General features: G+C 39.7%; 1 protein-coding gene across 10 annotated transcripts in view; it reads right to left on the minus strand.

Moving 5' to 3' along the window:
• The window catches only part of LOC108711800 (lysine-specific demethylase 4B), a 451885-nt gene that overhangs the window by 355542 nt on the left and 71358 nt on the right, over positions 1 to 24985 (minus strand). For all 10 annotated transcript variants that reach the window (XM_041591519.1, XM_041591530.1, XM_041591528.1 and 7 more), the window contains one exon: positions 21609 to 21723. In XM_041591519.1, the coding sequence (XP_041447453.1) occupies positions 21609 to 21723 (115 nt within the window). The remainder of the gene's footprint in view (positions 1 to 21608; positions 21724 to 24985) is intronic.

Genomic DNA, 24985 nt, shown 5'->3' on the forward strand with positions numbered 1-24985 from the left:
GTGCTTTTTGCCAAACCTATCCACAACATAACTACGGTTGTGCATGTATTTGCATGCCCTGCATTTACCACATGCTACAGTGCCATGTATTTTGGTTGGTAGTTGTTTGCTGAAATGGCTTCTCACCAAACGATCTCTTAAATTGGGCGCCCGACGACAGCAAGTCAGCGGTCGAGGGCCCATCATTGAAGCTAGAACTGGATCCGTGTGTAGTATATGCCAATGTTTTCTCAATACTGAGTCAATGGCTGGCCATTGTTTACAATAGGTCCCTATAAATCTAATGGGCTGTTCAGTGTTATGTGGTTGTCGCTGCCGTGCCTCCAATAATGTATTTCTGGGGGTCTGAAGTGCTCTAGAATAAGCTTTGTGAATCACATTCCGTGAATAACCCCTCTGTGTTAGTCGTTCTGTTAATTCCATGGCTCTACTCTTAAAGAGTTGTAGATCTGAACAGTTCCTACGTAGGCGGAGGAATTCACCAACAGGGATTCCTCTCTTAGTTGCCATCGGATGATGACTCTGAAAGTGAAGTATGGAATTAGTTGCGGTAGCTTTACGGAACAGATCGGTGCCAATCGTACCGTCCTCTTTAATGGTAATGGTGATATCCAAAAAATCGAGGCTTGTCGCGCTAATAGTGTGTGTGAGTTTAATATTAAGATTATTAGTATTGAGACACCTCAAAAAATCACTCAAACACTCCTTGGTACCATTCCAAAGGAATACCAGGTCATCGATATAGCGGAACCAATATGAGATGAACTGGGTATACTGTGCCATCTGATCTCCAAAGACCCAATTGGCCTCCCACCATCCCATGAACAGGTTTGCATATGTAGGAGCAAAGGCAGCACCCATTGCAACACCTCTGACTTGCAAATAAAATTTATCGTTAAAGACAAAGAAGTTATGATTAAGGCAGAATTCTGTCAAGTCTGCCATAAAATCAATATACTGTTGGTCCCAATCACTCTCAGTTTCCATAAAGTATCGTATGGCTCTTATGCCTTGTTTGTGGGAAATAGAGGAATATAACGATTCTACATCGCAGCCCACCAGGTATGTACCACTATCAGCTTTGACCTCTGTCAATTTTCGTAGAAGGTCACTAGTGTCCTTAATGTATGAGGGAAGTGAGACTACAAATTTGCGTAGTTTCATATCAATATATTGGCTGGCTTTTTCACATATATTGCCATTCCCAGACACAATCGGACGACCTGGAGGTTTATTTAAGTTGTGAATTTTGGGAAGCATGTAGAAAGTGGGGGTAACAGAAAAAATGTTTTGTAATGCCTTTGATTCACTAGCAGTGATGAGGCCTGTTTGAAAACCATCTTTAATTAGATTATTATAAGTCAGCCTGAAGCGTGCAGTTGGATCATTGGGTAATTTTTGATAACATGACGTGTCGTTCAGTTGTTTTAACGCTTCCGTTAAGTACATGACCCTAGGCCACAGGACTATATTACCTCCTTTATCAGAAGGCTTTACAATTATATCGTCCCAGGATGTTATTTCCTGTAGGGCAAATTTCTCCACTTTATTGAAGTTATCATGGCCCTGACTGGGTATGTTCATGAGATTTCTCATGACCAATTCACCAAAGGTGATTACTGCCGAACTTATGTTTCTAGGAGGCATAAATTTGCTCTTTGGTTTCAAAGATCTCACAGGATCAGTTTGTTCAATCAATAAGTCATTCAAATCTGTAAGAGCTTGTTCAAAAGATATTTGCTCAGTCAGAAGATTAGAGCTAACATGTGTCAGATCATGTGGATTCATTGGGTCAGGTATGGCCATTAGAGGATTGACCAGACTCTGCTCATCAGATGCACTGTCCTGATGAAAATATTTTTTAAGTAACAGTTTCCGGCAGAAAAGGAAAAGATCTTTGTAGAGGGTAAAGGGATTTATATCATGACTTGGAGAGAAAGACAGACCCCTCTTCAAAACAAGTTTTTGACTATCAGAGAGGACATGATCACTGAGATTAATAATGTTTAACGTCTCTGTGTTTTCTTCCCTCTCTTCCGATCCCAATCCCAGTGATTCTGGCGCCGATAGGCCCATTTGTCTCTGTTTCGTAACTCTCTTCCCCCCTCTTCTAATCCTCTTCTGCTGTCTGTCCCTAAAAAAGGTACTGTGGTGTTGACACTTGTAGAGTTGGCAGCACTGTCATCATCAGATCTTTCTGATCTAGATAAATCACTTTGGGATGTGTTTCTACTGGTGACCCTGCGTCCCCATTTGAACACTGTGCCCATAGAATAATCAGTAGTGTCTCTTAAATATTTCTGTTTTTTTCTATCAATAATCTCTTGTGCAACCCGGTCTATCTCTATATTGGGAGGCCAATTGGGTCTTTGGAGATCAGATGGCACAGTATACCCAGTTCATCTCATATTGGTTCCGCTATATCGATGACCTGGTATTCCTTTGGAATGGTACCAAGGAGTGTTTGAGTGATTTTTTGAGGTGTCTCAATACTAATAATCTTAATATTAAACTCACACACACTATTAGCGCGACAAGCCTCGATTTTTTGGATATCACCATTACCATTAAAGAGGACGGTACGATTGGCACCGATCTGTTCCGTAAAGCTACCGCAACTAATTCCATACTTCACTTTCAGAGTCATCATCCGATGGCAACTAAGAGAGGAATCCCTGTTGGTGAATTCCTCCGCCTACGTAGGAACTGTTCAGATCTACAACTCTTTAAGAGTAGAGCCATGGAATTAACAGAACGACTAACACAGAGGGGTTATTCACGGAATGTGATTCACAAAGCTTATTCTAGAGCACTTCAGACCCCCAGAAATACATTATTGGAGGCACGGCAGCGACAACCACATAACACTGAACAGCCCATTAGATTTATAGGGACCTATTGTAAACAATGGCCAGCCATTGACTCAGTATTGAGAAAACATTGGCATATACTACACACGGATCCAGTTCTAGCTTCAATGATGGGCCCTCGACCGCTGACTTGCTGTCGTCGGGCGCCCAATTTAAGAGATCGTTTGGTGAGAAGCCATTTCAGCAAACAACTACCAACCAAAATACATGGCACTGTAGCATGTGGTAAATGCAGGGCATGCAAATACATGCACAACCGTAGTTATGTTGTGGATAGGTTTGGCAAAAAGCACAGAATCACACACAATTTTACATGTAATACGGATAATATCATTTATATGTTAACCTGCCCCTGTAATAAAATATACATTGGCAAAACCAATAGAGCTTTCAAAAAAAGACTTATGGAGCATGTTCATAGTATTGAGAATGCGGTAGACCTTCTCAAAGCTGACAAGAAATTATCACCAGTCAGCCGACACTTTTTTGAACATCACGATCATTCCAGCATGGGCCTTAAAGCAATGGGTCTATTCAGAGTATCCCTGGGTATCAGAGGGGGGGACCTGGAAACAGCTCTCCTATCTAAAGAAAGCGAGTGGATTTTTCTCATGAATGCACTAAGTCCCTCTGGCCTAAATGCAAGTATTACAATGAACATGTTCATTTAAACTTAATATCAAGTCCCTCTGGCTCAGACATAAACATCAGAATGCATATATCCATACAATTATCCATATGGAGTGCTATAATCATTCATAATATCACATAGTCACACTTATTATAAAATATCCTATTGATGTGGCTATCTGAGGATCTCTATGTCATGGTTATACATGGATGTAGGTTTACTAGCCATGATAAGAAAATAGTACCTATTTAGTACTCTCTTAGAAACAGGATTGTTACCATTCCAGTTCTTAAATGGTTAAACAACTAATGCATAGACTGTACCTTAAGCCCACTGGTTTTCAACCAATATGGGTTAATAAGCTTTATTGTAAATTGAGTGTCAAAAAACAACAAAAAATATAGTACAATATGGATACATTTATGGCTGGGCGTCATTTCTACAACATTGTTGCAATGATCCGACTGGTGCAGAAAGTCTAGCTACATAGGGATTCCCCTTTAGAGCAGCCTTACGGATGATAGCAGGGAGGAGACGGTATTGGCTGTCTGGCCTCCAGCGTGACGTCCTGCAAGATGATTGGCCGGTTTGAATCTGTACCGGCTGATCCGTAGCTATATCTAGCAGTGCACCACCGGCCTCGCAATCGCCTTTGACAAAGCTCGCATTTGGCGAGTGAAACGCGCGTCAGGCGCACCTTTTAGTTTCAGTCAGGCAGGACGGGTTGATAGGGACTTTGTTTGTAAAACGGATCGGGAGGGGTGCTACAAGGGTGAAGGGGTTGGCTTTGGCATACGGATCCGCGGGTCTGGACTCTAACTCTATGTAGAAATTAAGCACCTATACAATACTGAATGGCTTCTTGCAGCGGGTGGTGAATCGGAGGGTGAAGGGGTTGGAAACGGCTTTTGAACTGTGGGCTAGAATTTATTATTAGTGCTAGAACTGATATTCATCAGCAAGGCAAGCTGGCTATTTGTCTAATCAAGCCCTCAGTCTATACCAATACCCATTAAGATCAACCGTCGCTGGGTTAAATGGATGCTTAGCACGATCAGTGATAACCCTCCTTTATCAGTCAATCAACGTCCTGTTTCTCGCTGGTTTTTTAATATTTTCTTTGATCTGGACATTTTAAACACATATATATTAAAAGTTACGTTTTAATTTCAACACTTCTAAATGCTTCGGAGGTTACATATGGGAAGGTGCAACTGTGAGGGCCAGTTCTTTCTAATTTTCTCCCCCCTATTTCGTATATAATTGCTATTTGGCCTTGCACACCATATACTGTGATTGATGGTTGGTGCTCCCTAACACCATATACATTACAAGCAGATAGCAGTCGTCCTAAACATACACTGAAGAGTATACAATATAATTAATTCATTAGCAATAGATGTAACTGTTATAGACATGTTCATGGATCAGACTAAGACTCTTATTGCAATTTAAGAAAAAGAGGGTACAGATAAAGTGATTAATTCTGCTTACAAAAAGGCCTTATCACTAAATGGTAACAGAGAATGGTGAAATGTCAAGTGTCCCACTGTTTATTTATTATTACAGAATGCATTGCAGAATATAGTACTACAATACTAAAATAAAATACCAGTATTATATATTGAGACTAATTTCAAAGAGGTCCACACATAAAATCGATATCTAGAAAAGTACCCATATTAGCATGTTAGCATTCAGTCTGGTGTCTTCCAAGTAGGATGATACTTACAAGTGCAGTATCTCTAACTGTAAAACATGCAAAGTTATTGCAATACATTTTAGTTACACTGTTACTGGGAACCAATATCATAACAAAACTGTAATTGCAAAGCCAAAAGGGTTGTGTACCTTTTGGAATGTAAAAATTTAACAAAATACCTAGGAAAACTATACTGTACATATTTTTTTTTCTTTCAGTAGAATCAGGAGAATCTGAGCTTTCTAAATCTGCCTGAGTTTATGTGTATTTTCACTTTTGGAACAAGAATTAGAAATGGCTATTTATACCAGAAATGGATTTATACCAGAAAAATACATTATTTATGCCCAAACAGTCAACTGATTTGGAAGGCCTCAAATGTCTCGAACGTACCGATACCAGATATGTATAGTTTTATGGAGATTTCTGACTTCTATAGATCAAAAATTTCCAGCAGTAAATTAGCGAATTTTCAAAGAACTAACCAGATTATGGCATACTTTACATTCCAAAGCCAAACAAATCCAGGAACAGTAAGTTTACACCTAGAAACCTAATATTTTTGAAAAGTACACATTCTGCCAAATCTAAAATGGTTAACTATGTCTGTCTACGCCAAAGTACCAAACATGATAGCTTTTCTAAACGTAGCCTTTTCTTTAAATAAATGAGGTAAAATCAAATGTGTATCTTCCACAAAGCATTAGGCACCAAGAAAAAACATCCTGAATATGAATGGCAGGGGTCCACTGAACAGTTTGATGCCCTTTCTGTATAGGTTTACCAAAGTATCTGGCGCTTAAAGATGAAGGGATGCACCAAATCCAGGATTCGGTTCTTGATTTGGCCTTTTTCAGCAGTATTCAGATTGCAGTATGCATATGCAATTAGGGGCGGGGAGAGAAAATACATGACTTTTTGTCACAAAACAAGGAAGTAAAAAAATGTTCCCCTTTCCATCCTAATTTGCATATGCAAATTAGGATGGAAAGGGGTTCGTTATTCGGCCTAATCTTTCACAAAGGAATCGGGGGTTTGGCTGAATCCAAAATAGTCGAATCGGTGCATCCCTACTTAAAGACCCCAAAATTTAGTCAGCACATACAAATTGTCCTGGAAGTCACTTTGCCTACTGAATAATCAACACATTTACTGCATTTTTTTGTGGGATAACACAAAAAACATGTTGACCCTCCAAAAACATATATTTTTGGAAAGTACACATTCAGCCAAATCCAAAATTAGTAACCAAGTTTTTCTACTCCAAATTACTGAATTGCAATGCTTTCCCAAATTTGTCGGTTTTGATTAAATACCTGAAAATTGCACCAAGGCTTACATTCTAGCATCTTATCTCCCACATAGCATTAGGTACCAAGAAAAATCAAACTAAATAGGAATGCCAGCGGTCCACTGAAGAGTTTGATGCTCATTGTGCACAGGATTATCAAAGTATCAGACGTTTAAAGACCCCAAACTCAGAAATTACATTAGCTACTCAATAAGCAACACATTTACTGCATTTTTTGCTGTTTAAAGACACAAAAAGATACACCCCCCAACCATATATTTTGGAAAGTACACATTCAGACAAACCCAAAATGGGTAAACATTTCTTTCTACTCCAAACTACTGAGTTGCAATGATTTTCCAAATTGTAGGCTTTGAAACTACTAGAAAATCGACTCAAAGCTTCCACTTAATAGCATCTTATCTCCTACACAGCATTAGGTACCAATAAAAAAACACCCTAAATATGAACACCAGAGGTCTACTGAACACTTTGATGCCCAATATGCATAGATATACAACAGGCAGAATTTCCATAGGCAAAAAAAAGTACCAAGAAACAATGCAGAATTCGATAAAATCACTAAAATTCTATAAAACCACTAAAATCAATGCTTTTTCCTCTGCCTAGAGTAATAAGCAGTCACAATCACAGTTTGAAACAAACACCACCACATAGGCAGTACTGAAAATGCAATAAAGTGGCTAAAAATGCACCAAAATTACCAAAAATGGAATATCATCACCGAAAAAAACCACAGGATTAAGTAAAAAAAAAAAGACATAAAACTGTGTAAGTGTGTGCATACACTTGGCAAAATGTGTGTTGTATGTGTGAGTGGTGTTAATGTGTGAAAGCTCCCCCAAAAATGTGTGAGTATGTGTAAGTATAAATGTAAGTTTATATTCGTCTTAAAAGTGTGGGATTGTGTACTTTGTGCTTGTGTTACACTAAACTGGGGTGTACAGGCAGCAGATCCATCTTCAGATACACAGGAATAGTGGAGGCCCTGGAGGAAGGTGTCATCATTGGGATACGGGTCGGGGGGCCTCGCTGAGGGAGACCAGGAAGGTGCCACTTTCCCAGAATCTACTTTCTGTGGCACTTAAGTACTTTTAGCCACAGAACATAGATTCTACACTCTGTGGCACTTAAAGGGTTAAACAACTCAGGAGCACCTAATAAGAATTTCAAAATGATAACAACCCCCAGAAAAAAATGCTACCAGGCTCACATTCCATAGTTAGTGTAGGTCAGGCAGAGAAGGACAGGCAGTGCATGGTACACCTAGGGAGTATAGGGCAGGCAGAGTATGCCACACACAGGGAACATAGAGCAGGCAGGGTATGACACACAGGGAGAATAGGAAAGGCAGAGTATGACACATACAAGGAACATAGTGCAGACAGAGTATGGCACACACAGGGAGCATAGGGCAGGCAGAGTATGGCACACAAGGACCATAGAGATAGCAGAGTATGGCACACACAGGGAGCATAGAGTAGGCAGTGTATGGCACACAAAGCATAGGGCAGGCAGAGTGTGGCACACACAAAGAGCATAGGGCAGGCAAAGTATGGCACACAGGGAGCATAGGGCAGACAGAGTATGGCACACAGAAGGAGCATAGGGCTGGAAAAGTATGGCAAACACAAAGAGCATATCGCTGGCAGAGTATGACACACAGAGGGAGCATAGGGCAGGCAGAGTCTGGCACACAACAAGCATAGGGAAGTCAGAATACAGCAAGAGACAGTGAAACCTATCAGAACAATTCTAAGATGAACAGTAGATACAGTGACAAAGTACTGGTGCCCCTCCAGCAGTTTGTATGAGGGGTGAGCAGGTGAACAATGTGGGCACTTTCAGTCTGGGTCTGAGATGTGAACCATACAGGGCTTTAGGGGTGTGAACAGTACAGGGCTTTAGGGGTGTGAACAGTACAGGGCTTTTAGGGGTGTGAATAACAGACCAATAGAGTGTTACAGGTGTGAACAATGCAGGATTTTACGGTCTGAATTTGAAGTGTAAATGATGCAGGGGTCAGTTACACTCAGTACTGTCACATTTTAATGCAATCGCACTTTCAAGTTGGGGCCACCTGTTGGACAGCACTGCTTCAGATAATAAAGATATTAAATATCCAAATGGTAGACATTTCAACATATTCAGCTTTTTATTTGGCAGCTCTATTGCCACACTACCCCCACCCTGCCTTCAACCATCATTGCTGCACTCCTTGCTCTGCCTGACCACCAATAATCTAAAGAGATCACTGCTTAAAAAAATGTTTAACAATAAACTGTAAGGCAGTAATTATTTAATGGGGCGTGTTTACTATCATCTTGTGTGTTAGGTAAAGATAATGAGAGAGAGATTGAGTAATATGTGAGGGGTTGAGCTGTATATATAGCTGAATATATATATATATATATATATATATATATATATATATATATATATATATATATATATATATATATATATATATATATATATATATATATATATATATATATATATTATGGGCACTCACCACTCGTATTAGCAAAGGTCTGGTGCTCACCAACAAAATTGTATTCCGGTACCAGAAAGCACTCACAGCCCAAATGTTAATAAAAAAGACACAAATCTTTATTCCTCCAGCCACAGTGCATCCATTCTTACACAAATAATGCTGTTACCATTAACTCAATCATTACACTTGAAGTGCACATGTGCAATATATACAGTCATAACCATTATTTATATATATATATATATATATATATATATATATATATATATATATATATATATATATATATATATATATATATATATATATAAATTCATACATGAATCATTTTGTCACCAGAGTTCATTAAACCACATGTTATCATATTGGTTATTTTTTATAGAGATATATATAGCTCCACCATTAAGCATATACCAAATCATATGCGCGATAGTAACTACTGAGGAAGGCAAATCAGCTTGTAGACAGGTATTACTTGAGAAAAACTCAGGAAATCCACCGATTTCAGATTCTGTGCTCACTAATTGAGTATGTTTTGACTTGTAATTATTTTCAATTTGAACAATTATTTTTATTTGCAAAAGACGGGCACGGCAATGGACTCCAACGTGGCCATATGCCCATTTTTTCATGGATACCTGAATGTCACTATATATACCCTAAGTACAGGGAACATTTGTTGTTGTACCGTAGGTTTATCAAAGGCATTTTGTTGATTTAGAACCATAGTAAGTTAGGTTGAAAAAAGACATACGTCCATCAAGTTCAATGTTTGAAATCTATTTTAACCTGCCTAACTGCTAGTTCATCAAGAGGAAGGCAAAAAAACCCCATCTGAAGCCTCTTCAATTTGCCTCAGAGGGGGAATAAAATCCTTCCTGACTCCAAAATGGCAATTGGACTAGTCCCTGGATCAACTTGAACTATGAGCTATCTTCCATAACCCTGTATTCCCTCTCTTGCTAAAAAGCCATCCAACCCCTTTTAAAAGCTATCTAATGTATCAGCCTGTACAACGGATTCAGGGAGAGAATTCCACATTTTCACAGCTCTCACTGTAAAAAATCCCTTCCGAATATTTAGGTAGAATTTATTATCTTCTAATCAGAATGGGTGACCTAGTGTCAGCTGAAAAGACCTACTGGTAAATAAAGCATTAGAGAGATTATTATATGATCCCCTTATATATTTATACATAATCATATGACCCCTTAAGCGCCTCTTCTCCAGCGTAAACAACCCCAATTTGGCCAGTCTTTCCTCATAGCTAAGATTTTCAATACTTTTTACCAGCTTAGTTGCCCTTCTCTGGACCCTTTCTAATTCAGTAACGACCTGTTTGAGCACTGGAGTCCTAAACTGTACGGCATATTCTAGATGGGGACGTACCAGTGCTCTATAAAGTGGAAGAATGAACCTTTCATCCCATGAATCTATGCCCCTTTTAATACTGCCCTTGATGCTGCTGACTGGCATGGTTTACTACAGCCAAGTTTATTATCTACAAGGACTCCAAGGTCATTTTCCATAATGGCTTTGCCTAGTGTAGTCCCATTAAGGGTATAAGTGGCAAAAAGTTGCACGACTTTACATTTATCAACATTAGAATCTCATTTGCCACTTAGCTGCCCAGATTGTTAGTTTGTCAAGTTTGTTATAATGATGCCACATCCTGGATGGAATTAATTGGGCTGGATAGTTTTGTGTCATCTGCAAACACTGATACATTACTTAAAATACCCTCCCCTAAGTCATTAACCCTTTCCCTGCCAGCCGTTTTGTCCTAGATGCGAACATCTACTGCCAAGCAGTTTTTCGATATTTTGCACTCTTTCACTTTAAGGGCCTTTCTTCCTGGGGCGGCCTTTTAGTTTACCCAGGAAAACAATATATTGTTTTTTTCAGGACAACCTGAACTTTCAAAATATGCAAGAAATTTGGTCTAATTCTACTTCTGTAAAAAAATATAGGCTTCTAAGTGTCTAATAAAATGAAAAAAATCATGTTTCACAGAGAACAATCACATATATCAGAAACATCATTTATTTTATGTACGAGAACACAGCAGATTTCGAAAGGTCTATGTCTCCTGAAAGCAGCAATACCAAATATATATAGTTTTATGGAGATTTCTCACTTGTATAGATCAAAATCTACAAGCAGTACACTACCAAATTTCCAAAGCACCGCTCCCCAAGTGGCATACTTCTGATTTCAAGGTCAAACATTCCACTAACAGTAGGTTTACCCTAGAAAACTACACATTATTAGAAAGAACAGATTCTGGTGAATCACAAATGGGTAAATATATCTTTGTACTCCAAACTACCAAGTTGCAATTGTTTCCTAAAGTTATAATGTTTTATAGAAATTGGTGAATTTTTTGAAAAATGACCTCAAAGCTTCCAATCTACAGCAACATATCTCCCACACATCATTAGGTATCAATGTAAAACACCCCAAACATGAAAGCCTGGGGTCCACTGAACAGTTTGATGCCCAATATGTATAGGTGTACCCAAGCATGTGGTATATAGGGGTCCTAAAATGTAGACACCTCATTTGAGCTATCAGTTCTGTAACTCCAGATACTGCAAAATCAACACATTTACATAGTTTGGGGGGGGGGGGGAGTTAGAAAAAAGTACGTTCACCCCAGAAAACCATATATTTTCAGAAAGCACACATTCCCCCGAATCCAAATTGGGTATGCATGTCTTTCTACTCCAAAGCACCAAGCCGCAAACCCTTCCTAAATTTGGCAATTTTGGTGCCATTTTCGAAAATCACCTCAAAACTTCCAACCTGCAACATCCTATTTCCAACATACTATTATGTATCAATATAAATCACCCCAAATATGAAAGCCTGGGGTCCCCTGAACAGTTTGATGCCCAATATGTATAGGTGTACCAAAGCACGTGGCATATAGGGGCCCAAAAATGAAGTCACCCCATTTGGTCTGTCATTTCAGGTACTGCAAAATCAACACATCTACATAGTTTGGGGGGGGGGGACAAAAGTAGAAAAAGGTAAGTTCACCCCAGAAAACCATATATTTTTGGAAAGTACACATTCCCACAAATCTAAATTGGGTATAAATATCTTTGTACTACAAAGTACCAAGTCGCAAACCATTCCTAAATTTGGTGATTTTGGCGACAATTCCAAAAATCACCTCAAAATTTCTACCCTGCAGCATCATATTTCTCACATACTTTTAGGTATCAAGATAAATCACCCCAAATATGAAAGCCTAGGGTCCTCTGAACAGTTTGATACACAATATGTATAGGTGCACCCAAGCACGTGGCATACAGGGGACCCAAAAGGAAGACACCCATATGGTCTGTCATTTCAGGTACTGCAAAATCAACACATTTACATTGTTTTGGGGGGGGGCCAAAGGTAGAAAAAAGTAAGTTCACCCCAGAAAACCATATATTTTCAGAAAGTACACATTCCCACAAACCCAAATTGGGTATGCATGTACTCCAAAGTACCAAGTCGCAAGTCTTTCCTAAATTTGGCGATAAAAGCAAAGTTTTTTACATTTCTGAATATCGCCTACAAATATAGCAATTGGCCGCATTTATCTCACCCAATTTCTTGCATACAATTGTAAAACACCATAAATATTGATGCCAAGGGACTACTGAGCAGTTTGATGCCCGATATGCATAGATATACCATGTGCGGACCCCAAATAAAAATAAATAAAAATACTGCATATGAGTTTTCTCCGCTGCCGATTCGCCTTCTGTGAACATAGACCATTGACTTCATATTATGTGCCTCAAGACCATCCTAACAGCAAAGACCCCATATATTTTTGGAAAGTACACATTCTGACGAATCCAACAAAAATAAAGACGTCTTTCTACATCAAACTAACAAACTGCAAATCTTTTCTAAACTTAGAGGTTTTTACAACATTTCTGAAAATTGCCTAAAAATTCTGCAGTTTGCTGCATTTTTCTCACACAATGTTTTATGTACAAAGAAAAATCACCCTAAATATGGACGTCAGAAGTCTAATGAATAGTTTGATGCCCAATATGCATAGATTTGCCAAAGTATGTGTTGTGTACGAACCCCAAATGAAAAACATGCATATGAATTTTCACGCTAGCCAACTCAGCTGCTGAACACAGTACCCCAACTTTGCACTGTGTTGTAAGACCCCCAAACTGTAAAGAGCCCACAGAACACCATATATTTTTGGAAAGTACATATTCTGACTGATCAAACTAAGTAAAATATATCTTTCTATATCAAAGCACCAAACAGCAAAACTATACTAAAGATACATAAGGAAAAATAATGCAGGGATAAAATTGCAATAAAACCACAAAAAAATTTGGTAAATCAATGAAATAATAAAATGACTAATCCGACAGCATAATTAGTGGCTAAAATCGATTACCCAATAGTCATGCTGCCAAAACAAATGGGTTTTAGGGTAAAAAAACACAAATTAGTAAAATGAAAAAGTAAAAAAATAAAAAAGCCCTCTTTGTGAGTTTTTTGTGTATACATGTGTTTACACTTCTAAAAGTGGTGTGACAGTGTGTATATAAGTGTGAAATAAGTGCAAATAAGTGTACATAACTTTACAACAAAAAAAATAAAAGAAAAAAATAAAATCTTTACTAAAATGAAATGTGTAATTGTGTAACTGTATAGATCTATACAAGTGTAGTGTGTGTGGTGTGTAGTGTATAAAATAAAGGCCACTTACCGTTGCTGGAGCAGGAGGGATAGTCTGATGCTCTAGAGAATTTCAGCAGCTTGTGTGCTGATGAGTCACTGCAGCCAGGAAGTGCGTGGGCGTCGCCAGAGAAGCAGAGAGAAGGAAGACGGAGGAGCTGGTAAGTTGCTTCTTTCTGTGATTTTAGGTCGGCCCTGCGACAATCCTGTTGCAGGACCGACATGACAGCCCCCCAGCCTTGTTGCCCAGGGGGCTGTCAGCACTGCTAAGTCTCTGCAGAGGCGACTAAATAGATCACATCTACTACCCCCCCCCCACACTGTACAGCATCTTACTTACCTCATCATGAAAAGCAATCAAATTTGTCTGACATGACCTATACTTCATAAACCCATGCGGATTTCTACTCATAATGCCATTCACTAGGACAAAATTTTGAATGTGATCCCCTTAACAAGCCTTCAAATAACTTGCCCACACAGATGTCAAATTTACTGGCTTGTTATTGCCAGTAAATTTTGACTGCATTTAGCTGGATTTAAGCAGACAGCGTCTCTCAACACCTCAGAATTCATTCAGCTGCTTCTGTCCTGTGTTACCATCATCGATAAACACTAGTGTCCCAGTGCCACTGGCAGCCATGCACGCCCAAGCCATCAGACTGCCTCCATGTTTTACAGATGATGTGGTATGCTTTGGATCATGAGTTGTTCCATGCCTTCTCCATACTTGTTTCTTGACATCATTCTGGTAGAGGTTGATCTTGGTTTCATCTGTCCAAAGAATGTTTTTCCAGAACCGTGCTGGCTTTTTTAGATTTTAGTCCAATCTAGCCTTTATACTCTTGATGCTTATGAGTGGCTTGCACCTTGCAGTGCACTCTCCGTATTTACTTTCATGCAGTCTTCTCTTCATGGTAGACTTGGCTATCAATACACCTACCTCCTGGAGAGTGTTGTTCACTTGTTTGGCTGTTGTCAAGGGGGTTCTCTTCACCATGGAAATGATTCTGCGATCATCCACTGTCTTCCGTGGACGTCCAGGTCTTTTTGATTTGCCGAGTTCACCAGTGCTTTCTTTCTCTGGATGTACCAAACTGTAGATTTTTCCATGGAGAACTCCTTCATTGCCTGTTCACAGCACTACTCTTCCCGGTTATCTTGTACCGATACCCAGGTCCAGGCTTACCTGCAGGTCATCCCTCTCCCCAGATTGGAACAAGATGAGAAGGCCCTGCTAGAGGGACCCATAACAGAGTTGGAAGTGAAAGAAGCTATCTCAGCCACAGGGAAAACACCCTGACAGGATGATCTACCTACCTGAAGTGTACATTAAACATGAAAACATACTGACACTCTAACCCTACTAAATGCAGTAATAGAGGGGGCAAACCTCCCGCCCTCCATGAGTGAAGCATTGATTACCGAATTTTTAAAATTGGGGAAAGACCCTCTACAATGCGGCTCATACATGCCTATATCTCTGATTAATGCTGATACTTGCTCGCAGGCTAAACGAGATTATCACCAAATTAATCTCCCCAGACCAAGCAGGTTTCACAACAGGTAGAATGACGGATATAAACACCTGGAGACTCTACAACAATCTGGTAATAGCCCATGATAACTTGGGACACCGAGTCGCATTAGATAATGAAAAAGTATTCGAATGGAGCTGCCTTTGGGCCTCCATGGCAAAAAATGTGAATTGGATCGAATTTCAGGAAAGGGCTTTATTTATAAACCCACAAGCCAGGATAAGGACAAATCAGAATGCCCCCCCCCCTTTTCCCTCTCTTCAAGGGTACCAGGCAGGGATGTCCCCTTCTTTTTGCAATTGCAAAGAACCTTTAGCATCTTTGATCAAACACTCAGCAGAGGTTAAAGGTTTTGCAAGTGGGACCTCTTATTGAAACCGTAGCAATGTATGCAGATGATACCATATTGTTTTTGGAAAACCCCTATAAAGCACTAGACCAGGGATCAGGAACCTTGGCTCTCCAGCTGTTAAGGAACTACAAGTCCCACAATGCAATAATGGAGCCTTTTGAAGGAGTCTAAAGGCAAATGCATTGTGGGACTTGTAGTTCCTTAACAGCTGGAGAGCCAAGGTTCCTGATCCCTGCACTAGACTGTAGCCTTAACGGTAATTAACCAACACCCATTTTTCCAGCCTGAAAGTCAACTGGAATAAATCCTTACTCTTTCCCATTGACACCTTCCAATTGGAGCTACCCATATACAAAGCTCCTCTTAAGTGGGCCTCAACTTTTTTTTTTTCATCAATATTTTTATTGTTTCACAAACAATTGCAATATGTACGTATCAAAATTTTGACAGGTTATCATAAGCAGTGCAGACGGTTGAAAGTGGACATAAGTAAATTATCAGTGCACATTGGTACAACGTATGATGTCAACATTGAATAGACAAAATAAAATTGTTACAGATTATCATGAGACAATGTGAGTCTGTTATGTTGCATTAGTTATCAAACTTTTATCTCTTCACAACTATTAAACAGTGAAATCAAAGAGCCACCTTTTTATTAGAATGCAAGGGAAAGACTGATGAATTGCGGAATAAGTCACAGGAATATCAATATACCTCAAAAGTAAGATAGAGTGATAGAAGGAAAGTCAGATGGAGAGGAGCTGATAAACATTGGGATCACTGCGTCTATACTCCAACCAGGGTTGCCAAATCCTTAGAAATTTATCATGCGTATTGTTGAGAAAACTAGCTAATTTTTCATTCACCATAATCCAATCCATTTTACATTTAAAGGCTAGTATAGGAATAGATCCAGCTTTCCACGCCTTAGCGATGGTTTGTTTTGCAGCCAGAAAAATAAACGTTAAAAGTTTGTGTTGTATCTTAGAGAAACCTTCACATTTACCATTCAAAAGTGCTATTATTGGGTCTCTTCTCACATAGTGGGCCTCAACTTTTAAGTACTTAGAGGTACAGATACATACAGACCTAAGTAAATACTTGGACCTCAACTTACTCCCACTATTAACAATGCTAGAAAATAAGACCAACGCCTGGAAGAACCTTCCGCTCACACTTCTAGGTTGAATTAACCTATTTAAAATGATAATGCTTCCCAAATTTACAACAACAATACCAAAAAGCTTCTTTCAAAAGCCTCCTTTTACTGAGCCTCCTCATCCCCTAGAACGGCATTGATGACGATACAACACCCTTCTTATGCGGGAGGATTAGCCATCCCAAATCTCTTCTTATACTACTTAGCAACAAAACTCGTAAATGTCTGGTGGTGGTATGCCCCATCCACACATAATGCAGCCACTACCCTGGAAGCACTGCTAGCAGGATCTTATGAATCCCTTAAAAAATGTATTATATAGGGGTACCAGAGGTCTTAACTCTACAATCCCTCTTATAAAAAGCACAGTGCATACATGGAAGATTGCTCTACAATACTTCCCTAAGAAGTAGAGTGAATACTCAGGGTGCATACCACTTGGGCATCTGAAATTGACTGCATTTGAGGTAGTTGTGGGTTATGCCAAACTATGGGCCACATATAAAATTAAGTATCTTGGACAAATAACTGACCAAGGAGATATACTCCCATTCAATGAACTGAAAGAAAAATTCCAGCTGCCAAATAAAATGTACTTCAGGTACCTTCAATTACATCATGCATTCAGCACTCAAATGGGTACCCCGAAAATCAACACCACGCCCCAATGGCTAGAAGCATTGGTATCTGAACAGACACTTTTGTAAGCCAACGTCAAAACTCCTAAACGTCTCTCCTAAACAAGCCTAGGGAACCCATACTACAAAAGAAGTACATCAAATGGTTAGCAGATATTCCCCAGCTTACCCTAGAACTCTGGAAGGACATCTTAGAATCCCATATAGCTGTGCTCATAAGTACAAAAGACAAAATGATTCAATTCAGATACTCTCACAGAACGTATCTTACCACTCACAAACTACATCTGATTAATCCTACAATCCCTGATATTTGTCAGAAATGTGCATCTTCCCCGGCATCTTGTCTGAAATGTGCATCTTCCCATATGGTATGGGAATGCCCAAACATCCGAAGGTTTTGGTCCAAGGTAACAGAAGAAATTAGTGGCCTCTTAGAGCTCATCATACTAGACCCATTGATACTCCCGTTGAACCAAGTGGAGGAAACAACCCATACAGTGGCAGAACAAGCCCTACTGTGCTTTTTGTTTATACAGGCCAAAAGGCTAATTGCACTTAATTGGAAATCTGGACTCTACCCAAAGAAAAAACAATGGATAGAGCTGGTTAACAGTTCGGTACCTTTGTACCAAATAACATATATGGCTAGCGGATGTCCAAAGAAGTTTGATAAGGTCTGGTCTCTTTGGATATCGGAACATATGCAAACACTGTTGATCCAGGATGCATTAGGCACACAGGTTTCTCCTCCACACACAATCTAACCCCTCCCCCACCTCAATTTCCCCAAAGGCACCGCATAATACACAATGAAAAAGGTAAATGGTTTATTAGTTAAGCGTGAAATCTACACACAGTAATATTATAAGCTATGTCAGGTACATTATAAGCAATAATTGCTAGAATAACCTTGAACTGAAGATACACTTGAATAACATGAAAATGTAGCGACTCAGACTGTTGTAAATTGCTTGGTTTCAAGTTGTTTAAGGCTTGGTTTGTTTTTCTGTTTAAAAATGATTAAACTCAATCAAAAACAAATTAAAACAAAAACCTGATCCAATAGTCACTCTGCCAAAATAAACAGTTTTTAGGTGAAAAACAAAATATAAGAGTAAAATGAATAAGTAAAAAAAACTTGAGTTTTTGTGTATACATGTGTATACTTATAAAAGTAAAAGTGTATATACAGTTCTGCTCATAAGTTTACATACCCTGGAAGAATTTATGATTTATGAACCATTTTTCAGAGAATATGAATGATAAAACAGAATTTTTTCTTTCATTCATGGTTAGTGGTTGGCTGAAGCCATTTATTGTCAAACAACTGTGTTTACTCTTTTTTAATCAAAATCACTACACAAACTACCCAAATGAACCTGATCAAAAGTTTACATACCCCAGTTCTTAATACCGTGTATTGCCCCCTTTAACGGCAATGACAGCTTGAAGTCTTTTGTGGTAGTTGTGGATGAGGCTCTTTATCTTCTCAGACGGTAAAGCTGTCCTATCTTCCCGACAAAAAGCCTCCAGTTCCCTTAAATTCTTGGGCTGTCTTGCATGAACTGCATGTTTTGCGTGGCTCAATGATATTGAGGTCAGGAGACTAAGATGGGCACTAAGATGGGCACTCCAGAACCTTAACTTTATTTTGCTGTAGCCAATGGCAAATAAACTTAACTTGGCTGTAGCAAGCAATGCCAGTCAGCAGCATCAAGGGCAAATAAGGTATTGAGCTGTATTAAAAGGGGCATCAAGGAGGGTGTCATTCTTCCACTGTATAGAGCACTTGTAAGGCCCCATCTAGAATATGCCGTTCACTTTTGGTCTCCATCACTCAAACAGGACATTATTGTATTAGAGAGGGTACAGAGAAGGGCAACTAAGCTCGTGAAAGGTATGGAAAATCTTAGCTATGAGGAAAGACTGGCCAAATTAGGGATGTTCACGCTGGAGAAGAGGCGATTAAGGGGTGATATGATAACTATGTATAAATATATAAGGGGATCATATAATAATCTCTCTAATGCTTTATTTACCAGTAGGTCTTTCCAGCTGACACAAGGTCACCCATTCCGATTAGAAGAAAAGAGGTTCCGCCTAAATATTCGGGGAAGGGGTTTTTTACAGTGAGAGCTGTGAAGATGTGGAATTCTCTCCCTGAATCAGCTGTGCAGGCTGATACATTAGATAGCTTTAAGAAGGAGTTGGATAGCTTTTTAGCAAGTGAGGGAATACAGGGTTATGGGAGATAGCTCATAGTACAAGTTGATCCAGGGACTAGTCCGATTGCCATTTTGTCAGGAAGGAATTTTTTCCCCCTCTGAGCCAAATTGGTGAGGCTTCAGATGGGTGTTTTGCCTTCCTCTGGATCAACTGGCAGTTAGGCAGATTAATAAAAAAAAAAAGTTGAACTTGATGGACGTGTGTCTTTTTTCAACCTTACTTACTATGTTACTATATTGTTATGTTACTATGACTTGGCCTTGTGTTTTGGATCATGGTCATGTAGGAATGTCCAAGTACGTCCTATGTGCAGCTTCCTGGCTGATGAGTGCAAATTTTCCTCCAGTATTTTTTGTATTTCACCTGAAGTTATTTGTGTGTTTTTCCTTGCATCACAAACAATTTTTCTGGTAGTTGTGACTCAAATTTTAGTTGGTCTACCTCACCGTGGTTTGGTTTTAACAGATCCCCTAATTTTCCACATCTTAATTAGAGTTTGAACACTGCTGATTGGCATTCTCAATTCCTTTGATATTTTCTTATATCCCTTTCCTGTTTTATAGAGTTCAACTACCTTTTCCCGCAGATCCTTTGACAATTCTTTTGCTTTCCCCATGACTTAGAATCCAAAAAAACATCAGTGCAGCACTGGAGGAAAGATGCAAGGGTCTGTCAGGTGCCCAGAAAGTCATTGAACTTTTATACAAATCACCAGGGTATGTAAACTTTTGATCAGGGGCATTTGGGTAGTTAGTGTAGTGATTATGATTTAAAAAGAGTAAACACAGTTGTTTGACAATACATGACTTCAGATAACCACTAACCATGAGTGAAAGACAACTTTTTTTTCAAATTTTGGTTCTGTACATTACCACATTGAATTTTAAATGAAACAACTTAGATGCAGTTGAACTGCAGACTTTCAGCTTTAATTCAGTGGGTTGAACAAAAAGATTGCATAAAAATTTGAGGAACTAAAGCCTTTTTTTTTTTAAACTATCACTTCATTTCAGGGGCTCAAAAGTAATTGGACCAGAGCTTCAAAATTAATTGGACAATTGATTTAAAGGCTATTTCATGGGCAGGTGTGAGCAATTCCTTTGTTATGTCTATCAATGAAGCAGATAAAAGCCCTGGAGTTGATTTGAGGGGGGTGCATGTATGTGGAAGATTTTGCTGTAAACAGACAACAAACAATCCTTAAGCTGCAAAAACAGAAAAAATCCATCCGAGAAATTGCTACAATATTAGGAGTGGCAAAATCTACAGTTTGGTATATCTGGAGAAAGAAAGCACTGGTGAACTGAGCAATGCAAAAGACCTGGACGTCCATGGAAGACAACAGTGGTGGATGACCGCAGAATCATTTCCATGCTGAAGAGAAACCGATTCACAACAGCCAAACAAGTAAACACCTCTCCAGGAAATAGGTGTATCGATATTCAACCATAAACTGCATGAAAGTAAATACAGAGGGTGCACTGCAAGATGTAAGCCACTCTTAAGCATCAAGAATTATAAAGGCTAGACTGGACATCTAAAAAGCCAGCAAAGTTCTGGAAAAAAGTTCCTTGGACAGATGAAACCAAGATCAACCTCTACCAGAATGATGGCAAGAAAAAAGTATGGAGAGGGTTTGGAACAGCTCATGATCCAAAGCATACCACATCATCTATAAAACGGCAGAGGCAGTGTGATGGCTTGGGCGATTTCAAGCTGTCATTGCCAGCAAAGGGTTTTCAACCAAGTATTAGAAATGAACATTTTATTTTCAGTTTTTTAATTTGTTTATAATGTGCAAGGTAAAGCTGAGCACAGAAGATTACACTCAAAAGCACCTGCCTACCTCTTTCTTCATCAGCAGGGATAGAGGGGTGTGTAACTATGTGGGCCAACCCAGGTTTTGTTTTAAGTGTGGGGCCAGGACACATTTAAATAGAAAGGAAGAGGAACAAAGAGGAACTTACATTGTCATAAAGAGAGCCACTTATATCTGCTCCATATATGGGAGAAACAAAAGTCAAATTCTTCCAATATTTACGTTCCAAATCATCGAAGTCTTGATGTCGTGGTGTGCAGTATCTAGAGGTAAAAGGACATACTGTAATACATTTATAAGATGGATGTAATACATTATAAGATGGCAATTATTTCAAATTGCAGCGATACAAGTATAAAACAGAGCTCATTCATTCATTACAGGTTCAGGACCTGAAGTTTCTCCATATAGCTTACAGTGGATCCACTATTTCAAGTATTTGAGCATTAAAATTACTAAGGATACGCTTCAATACTGTGAAAATAACAGACAGAACTTCACAGGGTAAAATTACCACTGACAGTCTGGGGGCAAATAAGCATCTTTAATATGTTATAGCTACTGTGGGGGGATCGCTCTTTAGGTAGTAGCAGCAGCAACTCCTTTCACACAGATAGTAGACAGTAAACAGGTTTCCAGCTGATCTAACGTGTGCATTTATTTAACACAGCAGCTTAAACACCAACATAACAGTTCATATCCTTTGGGAAGGCAGTAAACAAAATAGTCCAGTTGTACTGGTTAATGAAAATGTCCTTTTTCAAAAGGTCCCACAGTCTCCCACTTGGGCAATATAAGTCCAGCAAACAAAAGTAACTGTTAACTCACAGTCCTTTGGAGATTCCTTGTGCTTTTCTCCTGGAAGAAGCCCGCTCCCCAAACACTTAAGGCAGTAGCTGGTAGCCAGTCCTTGCTAACAAATAACTTGTCTCCTTCTGGAAACGTGTGCCCAGCAATTAAAGTCCTTATGCTTTAAACACAGGTAACATGCAGTTACTATGAGAACTTTTTAATACATCCCTCCAGTAGCTCTCCTTTCTCTCTCACTCTCCAAGGCAGACAGCAGCCTTAATTGAGCCCCCACCTTTTTACTCCAGGTGAGGCTAATCACCTCACTGCTGCTCAGAGCCTCATTTTCACATCCCTCTGCACTGCTTCATAGAGGATTCTGGGAGGGATATACTTTCCATCTATGATTTTCCCAACCATGCTACACTACCTAAATTCCTGCGGTCCTTCATTTGGGCTTACAAGTCCCCTATGGTGGATGACCCTCACAGCTCAAAATGATCAAGGGGGTTTAGTCCTTTTGAACATGCACCTATACTAAATTGCAAGCCAGTTGACCTATGTACATAATTGGTTCAATCTGGAACCGGACAATCCTATTACAGCACTGCATGGGACCATAATGGGATCTTTAGAGGCACTACATATTGTCCTCTATAGGACCATGGACTCTTGTCTGCCCTATGCTCCCGGTGTGTGCCATGCTCTACCTGCCCTATTCTCCCTGTATGTGCCATACATTGCCTGCCATATACAACCTGTGTGTGCCATACTCTGTCTGCCCTATGCTGCCTGTGTGCGTGTCACTCTGCCTGCCCTATGCTCCGTGTGTGCCATGCTCTGCCTGCCCTATGTTCCCTGTATGTGCCATACTTTGCCTGCCCTATACTCCCTGTGTGTGCCATGCTCTGCCTGCCCTATGCTCCCTGTGTGTGCCATACTCTGTCTGCCCTATGCTGCCTGTGTTTGTCATACTCTGCCTGCCCTATGCTCCCTGTGTGTGCCATGCTCTGCCTGCCCCATGCTCCCTGGGTGTGCCATAATCTGCCTGCCCTATTTTCCTTGGGTGTGCCATACTCTGCCTTCCCTATGCTCCCTGTGTGTGCCCAGCTCTGCCTGTGAAACATAAGTCTGGTATTTGTTCTGGGGGGTACTGTGTTATCCACAGGGGAGGAGGAGGTATATGGATTTAAGGGTATGTCTTAATATGACAATTTTTTTCACATATGAGTGATATCCCTGCAGTGAGCACCAACCATTTGGTTTTTTGGTATGCTATTAATGTGGACATGGTTTTGTGGTAACATGGGTGTGGATTAAAGTGGGTGTGGTCTAAAACAGGTAGTGGCTAACACTGGCTTCCATTATCTGCCCTCCACCATGTAGACCAGAAAAATTCCGGCCCTCGTAGCACAGAAGTTGGACAACACTGATCTAGACCATTGGGTTACCAGTAACATAGCTTAATCAGAATGTTCGGAAATATTCTTATCTATGATGTACTTAAAGGGATAGGGAAACTTCTCAGTTTTTAGCATAACTAAATTCTTCATCAAAATATGCCTATATGTCCTTTAGGCCATTTTCCCCATTTTGACCCCTTTCTATGTACACTGGACATAGATCACTTCTCCATATAAGAGAGTTCCGGACTCTTGACACATTCTTATGGTCCCTTGGGGCTTGTCAATCAGAGCTTGCAAGGCCAGAAGTTAAATGCTTGACTGACAAGAATAATCTGGCAGCACAGTTGAATGGTGTTGTCGGCTTATACTACGTCACCACACAGGGTCAGGGTTAACAGTCTTGTTATGACAGTGCTGCTGCTTCTTTTTATGTTCATCATCATCATTTATTTATATAGCGCTGTCAAGATACGCAGTGCTTTACTGCAGTTATAGCAAACAGGGAATAAATGGTGGATAACAAACAAGGATTACAGAGTACAATAGGATTAGAAGGACCTAGAGATTAGAGTTTACAAACTAAAGGTTAGGGTACAATTGAGACATTAGGATTATATAAACACTTTGTCATTTTTGATACAGCAATGATTAATTAAGGTACATCGAATAAGCCTCTTTAAACAGATGGGTCTTTAAGGAGCGCTTGAAAGTTTGGAAAGAAGGAGAAAGTCTGACAGCTTGTGGCAGAGAGTTCCAGAGAAAAGCAGAAGCCCGAGAGAAGTCTTGTAGACGAGAATGGGCAGAAGTGATCAGAGGAGAAGTGAGGCGAAGATCAGAAGCAGAGCGTAGGTTTCGTGAAGGAGTGTATTTGGAGATTAGAGATGAAATATAGGGAGGGGTTTCATTATTAAGGGCCTTGAATGTGAGTGTAAGTAATTTGATTCTAGAAGAGATTGGGGAGCAGCTGATGTTGAGCGGCGAGCTAGATGAATGAGTCTAGCAGCCGCGTTTAGAACAGATTGGAGTTGTGAAAGGTGACTTGTTGGAATACCTGTGAGGAGTAAATTGCAGTAATCAAGGCGGGAGATGATGAGAGACTGAATCAGTGTTTTAGTTGATTCTGAACTGAGATAGGGTCGTATTCGAGCAATGTTGCGCAGTTGAATACGGCAAGATTTTGCAAGTGTTTGAATGTGTGGTGAAAAAGACAGATGAGAGTCTAAGATAACTCCTAGGCAGCGTGCCTGTGTGGTGGAATGAAAGGTGGTGTTGTTTACAGTGAGTGATATCTGAGGGACAGGGGAAGATCTTGGAGGAAATATAATGAGTT

The sequence above is a fragment of the Xenopus laevis genome, chromosome 1L (genome assembly GCF_017654675.1).
Source record: "Xenopus laevis strain J_2021 chromosome 1L, Xenopus_laevis_v10.1, whole genome shotgun sequence".
Lineage (NCBI taxonomy): Eukaryota > Metazoa > Chordata > Amphibia > Anura > Pipidae > Xenopus > Xenopus laevis.